Genomic DNA, 13,287 nt, shown 5'->3' with positions numbered 1-13,287 from the left:
AACGTCAAACTCGTGAAAAATGTTGTAATAATATGTATATTGACTCTTGAACACAGCTGCTCCTGTGTGCCTTTAAAATTCCTTTTTTAATTATTACCATCAATTGATTGTTTATGGTGACAGTTAATCAAGTATCTGTGAGCCAACTGGCACGTCACCAACTCCACAACTGCTGGACAGTTTCCTCACACACACACACACACACACACACACGCGCGCGCACAGAATCATGTGATTACTGCCACTGAAACACACATCTCATCTGCTTGTCAGTTGACTTGTGTTTCTCAAGGTTACACTTCCACCGGTTGCCCGGAGTCCCACTTAAACCTTTCCAGATTTCCACAATCTTTCCTGGTAATCCTCTGAAATTGATTTGGCACGTATTCGTGGGATCCGTCCGGTGGGGTTTGGTGAGGGTTTAGCCGGTGTGAGAGCTGATACCAGATCAGATATCGCGGGAGCGCCGGGCCGTTGATTGTGCTAATGTCTGGATGGAATGTCATGGAATTATCCAGCGCACTGGATCTCAATGGGACGGAACATTCTATTTGGCTCGTCCCGAAGGTTCCGTTTTCAGCGGCCAATCAGGAGGCTCATCCATTTCGATTGCGGTCACATGGGTCCCGACCAATCGGATTCGCGTGTCCCATGAAAGGGTCGTTAGAATATCACCATGGAGATGAGTTTGGACGGCAGCCATCTTCTGCCGCCCATTTTCTCCCCGAACACTTCCTGTGGGTCACACACGCGTCTGGTTTAGGTCTGAATGTGACGTGTGTGTGTGTGTGTGTGTGTGTGTGTGTGTGTGTGTGTGTGTGTGTTCACACAGAACATCATGAATTGCATGTATTTTTTTTTAGGTTGCAAAACTGATCAACGGAGGAATAAACCAACTACATCTGTGCATCTGTTGTGTTTGTTGAGTTGTGAGTTCATTTGGCTTGTTTGCATGTGTGTGTGTGTGTGTGTGTGTGTGTGTGTGTGATCGAGGCATCTGGCAGTAATTAGGTTAAATTAGAAGCGCTGTGGTCACTTGCCAAAAGCTCTATACCTTGAAAGGGTGCACAAATAATAAAGCGCCTGTAGTAAAGTCCGTCACCTGTGTGTGTGTGCGCTTAATTATTGTGTTTTTTTGTCAGTAATAATAGTCTGTTTCTTGTAACATGATGTAAAATAACCTCTAAATGCCTAAAATTACCAGAAAGCACTGAAAACCTCATGAAAGATGTTTACGCTTTCCTTTTTTCCTGGTTGTTTTCCGATCTCGTTTTCTCTTTCTGCCTCCCTCGAGGTTTTTAAGTACCTTCTTTGACTTATTTGATTGGAGAAGCAAAAGCGGCACAGAGTGGCTCTTATTACCCATAAGGCTGTGGGGGTGGACACATGAGTGTCATTTCCTGTTTACGTGGTCATCTTGACAACTGTAGCGATACATACTGACTCAATGTGAGTCGTTCTGTGAAGCAGGTGCTTTTCCTGAAAGAGTTTAACACTTTACTTCAAGCCTATATGTATTTATTAATCATGCCTTGTTATGCACCTTATCATGTCATAATTGTAACCACAGTTATAATACGTATTCGTTGTTACACGTTTATAAAGTATAATGCATTAAAACACAATTTCAGATCTGCAAATGTTGCAATGCACTTATGCATTATGACATACGTTTTGAATACCTTTATAATGCATTATACATAAAGGCTGTTAGTAAAGTATATGTTTTTGAAGTGAAACATGCTTACTGAAACAAGAGGTTTAAGATCAAACAGGCGAGGAGAGTGATGGAGCTGCTGTTTGAAGTGTGTGATGATTCAGAGCGACTGACATCACGTATCAGATCTCTTCATCTGTTCTGACTCAACATTTGGACAGTCATATTATAAACACATGCCACGTCTCTCTTCTTCTGATCCTATCAGATGGTTAGACATGCGACTACCACCGTACGTTTGATTACTATGTTCATATACCGTAAATGATGCAGTTCAAAGAAAACATCACGGTTTCGTTATTTTACTCTGCACTGCTTTATTTTAATGTACGTTCGTTTATTTAGATGTTCTTCTTTTTTACTGTTTATATTAAAGAACTTTATCTTTCCTTAATTATTTTTCATTCTTTCTTGTGATTCTGTAACACTGATCATAAGTTAGTGTTTTTCAGTCATGCCGCATAGAAAACACTCTTACTGTTGTGCATCACATGCAGGGCTCGACAATAAGGACTGCCGATGGCCCGGGGCCAGTGTGAATGACTCTCGGGACGAAACGGTCACTTGCCCGATCGGGGCAGTGCTGTAGGGTGTGCGATATATATCGTCTATGTCTATGATATCGTAATTGTTCATTTAACGATCTGAAATTATCGAGTATATCCCTTAATTTACAAAACCAAACAAAAACACAACACACCCATTGAATGCATGCATGCAATACGTGACGTTAGGTTAGACTAGTGCGCATGCATATTTAGAGCGTACGCTTTCACTGCGTGATTTAGTCTATTAAAATGCCTTTAGAATGCCCCAGAATTCGAGATAAGGGGCAAAAATGCTCCAGTATATCTTTTATATTCATATCATTTAATAAAGTTAACCAATATTACACAGTGCCGTTTTTCTCCAAATATCAACAATTACAAATGTGATCAAGTGACTTACATATTAGACACCAAATCACCTGTTTCACTCTGGTTTTGCCTATGAAAATAGCTCCAAACAAAGTCCACAGCATTGTTTTGTGTCTCGGAGAAACACTTCCTGAATGAATCAGCTGTTTGAATGAATCGGTTGAATCTCAATGACTCGCTCATTAGCAGGGATTGCTGCCACCTACTGGCGTGTTTAATTTCAGGTTTAAAGTGTCTTTTCATTTTTAAAATAATTTCAAATAACAGTTTTTAACGTTTTATATTTTCAACATTTCAAAACATTATTTATGCATCTAGCTCTCGACTGATTCATAAAGTTTAATCTATAGTTATAGTTATAGATATTACAATTTCTGTACCTGAAAAACTTGAAAAGCATTGTTTATTTCATTTATATGTTTGTTCTGTTGTATTCATATGTGCTATACTCGTAATTTGATTATTTATTACCATTTTATTACTTGCTCTTTAGTTATCTAACAATATTTAACATTTAAGTGAGATAATCTAGTAGCTTTTGGTGTCATAACCTTATTTATTAAGGTTACATGTTTCATAAACAACGAAAACAATAACTTGGCTTATTTTATATGCCTATTTTCTTTTCAGTTACTTTATTAATTTTTTGTTGTGGGACAAGTAAAATATGAACCACTGGCCCAACCGGGCCAGTAGAAAAAATCCTTAGCGTTGAGCTCTGACATGTGATGATTAAATACATTGGCTTTGCATTCGTCCAATGTTATATTTTAATGATAATATTATTAGATATTAAATATTAGACAAATAATATGTCATGTATAATAGTTAAATATTAGTTAATATTAAATATTATAATTATTACAATTGATAAACATGAGTGTTTATTTGTGAATAGTGTGCTGCTGAATATGGTGTGTGTGTGTGTGTGTGTGTGTGTGTGTGTGTGTGTGTGTGTGTGTGTGTGTGTGTGTGTGTGTGTGTGTGAAGTGTGTGTGAGAGAGAGTGAGAGAAAGTGTGGGATGTGAGTGTGTGTTTGTGCTTGAGCGTGTGTGTGAGTGTCTGAGTGTGTGATGTGTGTGTGTGTGTGTGTGTAAGAGAGATAGAGTGTGTGTGAGTGAGTGAGTGTGTGGTGTGTGTGTGAGAGAGAAAGTGTGCGATGTGAGTGTGTGTTTGTGCTTGAGTGTGTGTGTGAGTGTCTGAGTGTGTGAGTATGTGTGTGAGCATGAGTGAGTGTACGTGTGTGTGTTTACGCGCGTGTGTGTGTGTGTGTGTGTGTGTGTGTGTGTGTGTGTGTGTGTGTGTGTGTGTGTGTGTGTGTGTGTGTGTGTGTGAGTGAGTCTGTCTGAGTGTGTGTGTGTCTGTGCGTGTGTGTCTGTGTGAGAGAGTGCGTGTGCATGAGTGTGTGTGTGAGTGAGTCTGTGTGTGTGTGTGTGTGTGTGTGTGTGGAGCTCCACTAGGGGGCTCCAGCAGCAGTAAATCACTGTAATCAAACAGGGTAAATCTGTTAGAGAACAAAGATCTGCTGTTGATCTCCGACAAAGACAAGAATGAGAGAAAAGAAGAGAAGAAAGAAACATGGCAGCGCTTGACACGTAATCCTGTTGATCTGAAACAGAGAACACACACGCAGCCGACGAGCGCATGGCTTGAAGCGCTTGGATCTTCTTGTGTGTGTGTGTGTGTGTGTGTGTGTGTGTGTGTGTGTGTGTGTGTGTGTGTGTGTGTCTCTACCTGGCATGGCATCCATGAGGATGAACAATAAAGAAATGAAAAGCAAGGCAAAGCGGCAGATATGTGAGTATGGAGGGAAGTGTGGAGCGGTTCCTCTCGGCACCATCTGTGCTGCAGACACGCTCAGATCTGACGCGCTTTCTTCTGCCATCGCTATGGCAACACACACAGCAAGGCCACACTGTCAAGCTGTCAGTCAAATCAGAGATGCCCACACACACACACACAGGTCTCCGACTTCAGACCTGAATGTGAACCCATACGACACACCTTTCTTTTTATTTCTTTTCGGTCTGTTTTTTTTACTATTTTTGTTTAGTTTCTTTCTTTTCTTTTTTTTAAGTATTTTTGTTTTGTTTCTTTTTTTTTCTTTACTTTCTCTCCATCTGTATGTGTTTCTCCAGGTTCATTTGATGTAATTACAGGTCAATTAAAAGCTTTGGTGCCTTTGATCAGATTTGTATGTGTGTGTGTGTGTGTGTGTGTGTGTGTGTGTGTGTGTGTGTGTTGCATCTTGAACTCATTTCTCAGTATAAACACTGAATTGAGCTCTTTTCTTTCTCTCCGTCTCATCTTGTAACTCTTTGTTTTCTCTCATTTGTGTGTGTTGTGTTCGATCAGCTCCAGATGTGTTTTCTCCACCTGTTATTGTTCTTAAAGGAATATTCTGCTTTAGATTTGAAACTGAATGTCCATGTTCAACATCTGTGACACACGGTTGATCATCACAGAGAATCATTTCAACTCGACCTTCAGTTTGTGGAAATTGAACAGCGGCTTTAAAAGCACAAAGTGAAGCTTGCGTTGTTGTTAAAACTCAAATATTGTGTAAAGAGAGGATTTCAGCTGTTTCAATCGTCTTTTTGTGCTTGAACTTTTTGTCTAGGTGGACGAGCATGTGGAGATTTCTCACGTAAACAGTGATTTACTGATTGTCCTAAAGAAATTTCTTTCATTTCTCTTTAAATCTGAGATTCCGTAACGTTTTTCCATTAGCCGACCTCCTTTGAGCTGAAATATTTTCTTGAAGTCCCTCTGAGATTTTAAGTTAATATTTCAATAATTTACCAACACATTCACAGTTTTCTGATGTAGGTTAACGGTCACATGACATGCATATAAAAAAAAAATATATTTATTTTTTATATATATTTTGCATTTATTTACATTATAAAATCATCCAGTAATTTGTTTTATTTTAAAATAATTTAATTTTATATTTTTATGATTTAATTATTAACTTTTCATCCACTTTAATTGTTTTTATTTGAAAAGTATTTATTTTAATTTTACATTTTTATGATTTAATCATTAGCTTTTCATCAACTCATTTTGACTTTTGTTTTATAATTAGTCGTTTATTTAAATTTTGCATTTTTATGATATATTTAGTATCATTTCATTAACAAATTGTGTGATTGTTTTGATTTTTTTTATTAAAAAATGGTGATCTGAGATTATCTTCAGCGGTCTCGTCTGAACTGATAACCTGACAGAAACCAGCTAAATCTCTGTGTGTGTGTGTGTGTGTGTGTGTGTGTTATGTGTGTGTCTCTCTTTCTATTAGTTGTGTGTAAAGTGTTTCCTGGCTGTATTGACATCTGACCTGAAACACACACACACACACACACAGTCACAGGTGCTGTTGTGGGAGGCACTTGTCTTTGCACAGTTCTCCCTAATCAAGCCACAGGAAGCCACTTCTCCTCAGGGAGTGTGTGTGTGTGCGCTCACTCGCTGTGGTTCATGTGGAATAGATTAGTGTTTGATGGTAAAGCCAGACCCCAGTGTGTATGTGTGTGTTGGAGCTCTTGATGTTGTTCTACATCTGTACAGCATTATGGCAATTGCAGGTTGATGGAATAAAGTCCAAAGCGAGGGGTGGAACTTCCTTCCGCAAAAATAACGAATGTTAGTTTGCTAGTTTGTTGAATGTCTGTCTCAAAAGTGTGTGTTTTCCTGCATGTGTGTTTATTGCATGTGTGTGTGTAGTGGGTCAGTTCAGCACAGGTGCAGCAAGCGAGTTACACCGATAAGGTGTGTAGTGGGAGAGACTGTGTGTGTGTGTGTGTGTGTGTGTGTGTGTGTGTGTTGTGGCTTTCGTGACTGCTCTGGTTTCACTCCATCTGCTCCTGATCTGCAGCAGTAAACAGACTCACTCCTGCAGCATTTGTGCTCCAGAAATGAATGATTCCTCAAATCATGTGTGTTGTTGAGCAGAGGTGCTGCTACTTTTAAGTGATCAGATGCACCTGCTGGACCAAAAGAATCCCACAGACACACATCGAAGGAGAAACCAGGGCCACATCTACAGACCAAACAGGAAGAAAACACCTGGCAACCGCCTAGCAACCCTGCACTCATTAACAACTGCATAGCAACAATCTAAAACACTCAAAATGCCGTAGCAACTGCGTACTAACTGCGTAAAACACTTGAAACACTCTAGCGACTGCATACTAACAACCTAAAACACTCAGGACACCAAAGTAACTGCCTAAAAACAGCCATAACACCCTAGCAACTGCCTAAAACACTCAAGACACCCGAGCAACTGCATAACAGCAGCCTAAAAACACTCGAAACACCCTAACTGCATAGCAACAGCCTGAAACACTCTAACTGCATAGCAGCTGCCCTAAAGCGCTCGAAACACTCTAACTGCATAGCAACAGCCTAAAACACTTGAAACACCCTAACTGCATAGCAACAGCCTAAAACACTCGAAACACCCTAACTGCATAGCAACAGCCTGAAACACCCTAAATGCATAGCAGCTGCCCTAAAGCGCTCGAAACACCCTAACTGCATAGCAACAGCCTAAAGCATTTGAAACACCCTAACTGCATAACAACAGCTCAAGACACTCGAAACACCCTAACTGCATGGCAACAGCCTAAAGCGCTCAAAAAACCCTAACTGCATAGCAGCTGCTTAAAACTCTCAAAACACCCTAACTGCATAGCAACAGCCTAAGACACTCGAAACACCCTGACTGCATAGCAACAGCCTGAAACACCCTAAATGCATAGCAACCACCTAAAACACTCGAAATACCCTAACTGCACAGCAGACACTTAAAACGCACACCCTAACTGCATAGCAACAGCCTAAGACACTCGAAACACCCTAACTGCATAGCAACCGGCTAAAACACTCGAAATACCCTAACTGCATAGCAACAGCCTAAAGCGCTCAACACTCTAAATGCATAGCAACTGCCTAAAACTCTTGAAACACCCTAACTGCCTAGAAACAGCCTGAAACACCCTAACGGCATAGCAGCTGTCGAAAGTGCTCAAAACACCTTAACTGCATAGCAACAGCCTGAAACACCCTAACTGCATAGCAGCTGCCAAAAGTGCTCAAAACACCCTAACTGCATAGAAACCGCCTAAAACACTCGAAACACCCTAACTGTATAGCAACAGCCTAAAGCTCTCAACACTCTAAATGCATAGCAACCGCCTAAAACACTGGAAACACCCTAACTGCATAGCAACTGCCTAAAACACTGGAAACACGCTAACTGCACAGCAACCGCCTAAAACACTTGAAACATCCTAACTGCATAGCAACAGCCTGAAACACCCTAACTGCATAGCAGCTGCCGAAAGTGCTCAAAAAACCCTAACTGCATAGCAGCTGCCGAAAGTGCTCAAAAAACCCTAACTGCATAGCAGCTGCCTAAAACTCTCAAAACACTCTAAATGCATAGCAACCACCTAAAACACTCAAAACACCCTAACTGCACAGCAGACGCTTAAAACGCACACCCTAACTGCATAGCAACAGCCTAAGACACTCGAAACACCCTGACTGCATAGCAACAGCCTGAAACACCCTAAATGCATAGCAACCACCTAAAACACTCGAAATACCCTAACTGCACAGCAGACACTTAAAACGCACACCCTAACTGCATAGCAACAGCCTAAGACACTCGAAACACCCTAACTGCATAGCAACCGGCTAAAACACTCGAAATACCCTAACTGCATAGCAACAGCCTAAAGCGCTCAACACTCTAAATGCATAGCAACTGCCTAAAACTCTTGAAACACCCTAACTGCCTAGAAACAGCCTGAAACACCCTAACGGCATAGCAGCTGTCGAAAGTGCTCAAAACACCTTAACTGCATAGCAACAGCCTGAAACACCCTAACTGCATAGCAGCTGCCAAAAGTGCTCAAAACACCCTAACTGCATAGAAACCGCCTAAAACACTCGAAACACCCTAACTGTATAGCAACAGCCTAAAGCTCTCAACACTCTAAATGCATAGCAACCGCCTAAAACACTGGAAACACCCTAACTGCATAGCAACTGCCTAAAACACTGGAAACACGCTAACTGCACAGCAACCGCCTAAAACACTTGAAACATCCTAACTGCATAGCAACAGCCTGAAACACCCTAACTGCATAGCAGCTGCCGAAAGAGCTCAAAAAACCCTAACTGCATAGTTTAACAACCCTAACATGTTCTCTTCAGCAACAGCCTGAAACACCCTAACTGCATAGCAACCACCTAAAACACTCGAAACACCCTAACTGCATAGCAACAGCCTTAAACACTCGAAACACCCTAACTGCATAGCAACAGCCTAAAACACCCTAACTGCATAGCAACCGCCTAAAACACTTGAAACAACCTAACTGCATAGCAACAGCCTGAAACACCCTAACTGCATAGCAACCACCTAAAACACTCGAAACACCCTAACTGCATAGCAGCTGCCTAAAACTCTCAAAACACCCTAACTGCATAGCAACAGCCTAAAACACCCTAACTGCATAGCAACAGCCTAAACACCCTAACTGCAACCGCCTAAAACACTTGAAACAACCTAACTGCATAGCAACAGCCTGAAACACCCTAACTGCATAGCAACCACCTAAAACACTCGAAACACCCTAACTGCATAGCAGCTGCCTAAAACTCTCAAAACACCCTAAATGCATAGCAATCACCTAAAATGCTCGAAACACCCTAGCTGCAGAGCAACCCTAATTGCATAGCAAAAGCCTAAAACACACACCCTAACTGGATAGCAACAGCCTAAAGCGCTTGAAACACCCTAACTGTATAGCAACAGCCTAAGAACCACTCAAAACACATGTGTGCATTAACTATGGACAGGTGCTTCACTACAGCAGAAACAAACTAGCCAGAACAAAATCTCCATGTTATTGAACCCCCCCAAAGTCACAGCCTGATCTCTTTCACAGACATTGTGTGTGTGTGTGTGTGTGTGTGTGTGTGTGTGTGTGTGTGTGTGTAAGACTGTTCATGGGAAAGTAAAGTCCTCCATCTGTGCTGAAGTCTCTTGGTCTCCATAAAACTCCTCAAACTTCACCCTCGAGCTCTGGAGATGTCATGAGTTCTCAGTTGAGCCTCATTTAGGTTTGTCTCAGATTTTACTCCTACAATTCCTTAGAAAAAACATGTTCTCTTCAGAAACCACTTAAAGTTTTCGTTTGCTCTGCATTTAATCGCATCTTTATCTTGGATAAATATTTGAGTTAGAGAGATCAAATCTTTGATGTTCTTGTAATTTGAGGTGAATTTAGGAAGATCTTCTGTTTCTGTATCTCTGAGGGTCGTTCTGTCCTCACACATCCACTGTTTATTCCAGCTATTCCCATCCGGCATGTTCCCAGCGTTCCTGCTAGTCATTACAGCACAGTTTTCCAGACGGGAATGCTCTGCTGTTTGTGCACTGATGTCATTACTGATCCGCCGCAGCTGCTCGTCTCACATTTGCACTAAATTATTGTGTTGCAACACTTTGGGAACACGGCAAATTGTTCCTGGGAAAGTGTTCCTCTCCTGATATCATAAAAAGCAATTTTACAGACTTTTTCTAATACATCTTCATGCATGAAATGATGATCTTGATTGCATAAAAATCTAAAGTAAGATGCATGTTGAAAGCGTGTGTTGTGTCTTCAGTTGTCCTGATCAACGCCTGTTGTATGTTTGCTTCAGGTATACGCCCCGTCTGCCAGCACTGCCGATTATAACCGGGACTCACCGGGATACCCGTCCTCTAAAGCACCGGGCAGCAGCTTTACCAGTTCCTTCTTTATGCCAGGTAAACCATACTCAGAACACCCTAGCAACTGCATAGCAACAGCTAAAAATCATTTCAAACACACTAGCAACTGCATAGCAACAACTCAGATAGTCCAGAGTAACTCCCTAAAAACATCCACAATGTCTAAAACACTCAGAACACCATAGCAACTGCATAGCAACAGCCTAAAACACTCAGAACACACTAGCAACTGCATAGCAACAACTTAGAACACCATAGTAACTTCCTAAAACATCACAACACAATAGAAAAAGCTTAAAACACTCAGAACACCCTAACAACTGCATATCAACAGCCTAAAACACTCAGAATACCCAGACAACTACATCGCAACAGCCTAAAACACTCAGAACACCCTAGCAACTGCATAGCAACAGCATAAAACACTGAGAACACTTTAGCTACTGCATATCAACAGTCTAGACACTCCAAACACCCTAACTACTGCATAGCAACTGCCTACAACACTCAGAACACCTTAGTAACTGCTTAGTAACAGCCTACAACACTCAGAACACCTTAGTAACTGCTTAGTAACAGCCTACAACACTCAGAACACCTTAGCAACTGCATAACAACAGTCTTAACACTCAGAACACCAAAGTTACTGCCTAAAAACAGCCATAACACACAAGAAACTGCCTAAAACACTCAAAACACCCTAACAACTGCATGGCATCTGCTAAAAACATTTAGAACACACTAGCAACTGCATAGCAACAACTTAGAACACCATAGTAACTCCCTAAAACATTCACAACACAATAGAAACAGCTTAAAACACTCATAACACCCTAACAACTGCATATCAACAGCCTAAAACACTCAGAATACCCAAACAACTGCATAGCAGCAGCCTAAAACACTGAGAACACCCTAGCAACTGCATAGCAACTGCCTAAAATAGGGCTGACTGATATATCGCATGCGATTGTCACGCGCATTTCGTCAGTAAAGCCGGTTCCCTGATTGCCACTAAATCGCCATCACCTGCTTTCAAATGGAGCGGCATTTAATAGACAGAGCCGTAGTTCACTGACAAGCCACGCAATATCGCGTTCATTATCGAAGGCGATTCATCTGCGATATGAACGCGATATTGCGTGGCTTGTCAGTGATCTACGGGTGCGATATATCGGTCAGCCCTAGCCTAAAACACTCAAAACACCCTAGCAACTGCATAGCAACTGCCTAAAACACTCAGAACACCTTAGCTACTGCATATCAATAGTCTACACACTCAAAACACCCTAACTACTGCATAGCAACTGCCTACAACACTCAGAACACCTTAGCAACTGCTTAGTAACAGCCTGCAACACTCAGAACACCATAGTAACTGCCTAAAAGCTGCCATAACACATAAGACTGCCTAAAACACTCAAAACACCCTAACAACTGCATAGCAACTGCCTAAAACACTTGCAGCACCCTAGCAATCACATAGCAACAGCCTGCAACACTCAGAACGCCATAGTAACTGCCTAAAAGCTGCCATAACACATAAGACTGCCTAAAACACTCAAAACACCCTAACAACTGCATAGCAACTGCCTAAAACACTCAGAACACCTTAGCTACTGCATATCAATAGTCTACACACTCAAAACACCCTAACTACTGCATAGCAACTGCCTACAACACTCAGAACACCTTAGCAACTGCTTAGTAACAGCCTGCAACACTCAGAACACCATAGTAACTGCCTAAAAGCTGCCATAACACATAAGACTGCCTAAAACACTCAAAACACCCTAACAACTGCATAGCAACTGCCAAAAACACTTGCAGCACCCTAGCAATCACATAGCAACAGCCTGCAACACTCAGAACGCCATAGTAACTGCCTAAAAGCTGCCATAACACATAAGACTGCCTAAAACACTCAAAACACCCTAACAACTGCATAGCAACTGCCTAAAACACTTGCAGCACCCTAGCAATCACATAGCAACAGCCTAAAACACTCAGAATACCCTAGTGTTTGCACAGCAACTTCCTAAACACACGCATCATGCTAGCAACTGCTTAGTAACAGCCTGCAACACTCAGAACACCATAGTAACTACCTAAAAGCTGCCATAACACACAAGAAACTGCCTAAAACACTTAAAACACCCTAACAACTGCATACCAACAGCCTAAAACACTCAGAATACCCAAACAACTGCATCGCAACAGCCTAAAACACTCAGAACACCCTAGCAACTGCATAGCAACTGCCTAAAACACTCAGAACACCTTAGCTACTGCATATCAACAGTCTACACACTCAAAACACCCTAACTAGTGCATAGCAACTGCCTACAACACTCAGAACACCTTAGCAACTGTTTAGTAACAGCCTGCAACACTCAGAACACCTTAGCAACTGGATAACAACAGTCTAAACACTAAGAACGCCATAGTAACTGCCTAAAAGCTGCCATAACACACAAGAAACTGCCTAAAACACTCAAAACACCCTAACAACTGCATAGCAACTGCCTAAAACACTTGCAGCACCCTAGCAATCACATAGCAACAACCTAAAACACTTGTATCAGTCTAGAAACCACATAGCAACAGCCTAAAACACTCAGAATACCCTAGTGTTTGCACAGTAACTTCCTAAACACACGCATCATGCTAGCAACTGCATAGCAACAGCCTAAAACACTCAGAACACCCTAGCAACTGCATAGAAACTGCCTAAAATACTTGCATCACTTTATAAGTTGCATAAAAACTGCCTAAAACACTCGCATCACCCTAAAAACCACATAGGAAAAAAAAAAAACACAACAGCCTAAACCTACTCAAAACACTTGTTAAAAATG

The 13,287-nt window shown here is 41.4% G+C and overlaps 1 protein-coding gene across 8 annotated transcripts in view; it reads left to right on the top strand.

The window, feature by feature from the left end:
- LOC125252597 (transcription factor 4-like) overlaps positions 1-13,287 on the top strand; it is a 179,629-nt gene that overhangs the window by 133,462 nt on the left and 32,880 nt on the right. For all 8 annotated transcript variants that reach the window (XM_048166028.1, XM_048166027.1, XM_048166032.1 and 5 more), the window contains one exon: positions 10,360-10,465. In XM_048166028.1, the coding sequence (XP_048021985.1) occupies positions 10,360-10,465 (106 nt within the window). The remainder of the gene's footprint in view (positions 1-10,359; positions 10,466-13,287) is intronic.

The sequence above is a fragment of the Megalobrama amblycephala genome, linkage group LG18 (assembly GCF_018812025.1).
Source record: "Megalobrama amblycephala isolate DHTTF-2021 linkage group LG18, ASM1881202v1, whole genome shotgun sequence".
NCBI classification, from domain to species: domain Eukaryota; kingdom Metazoa; phylum Chordata; class Actinopteri; order Cypriniformes; family Xenocyprididae; genus Megalobrama; species Megalobrama amblycephala.
This window is presented reverse-complemented; position numbering and strand designations above follow the sequence as displayed.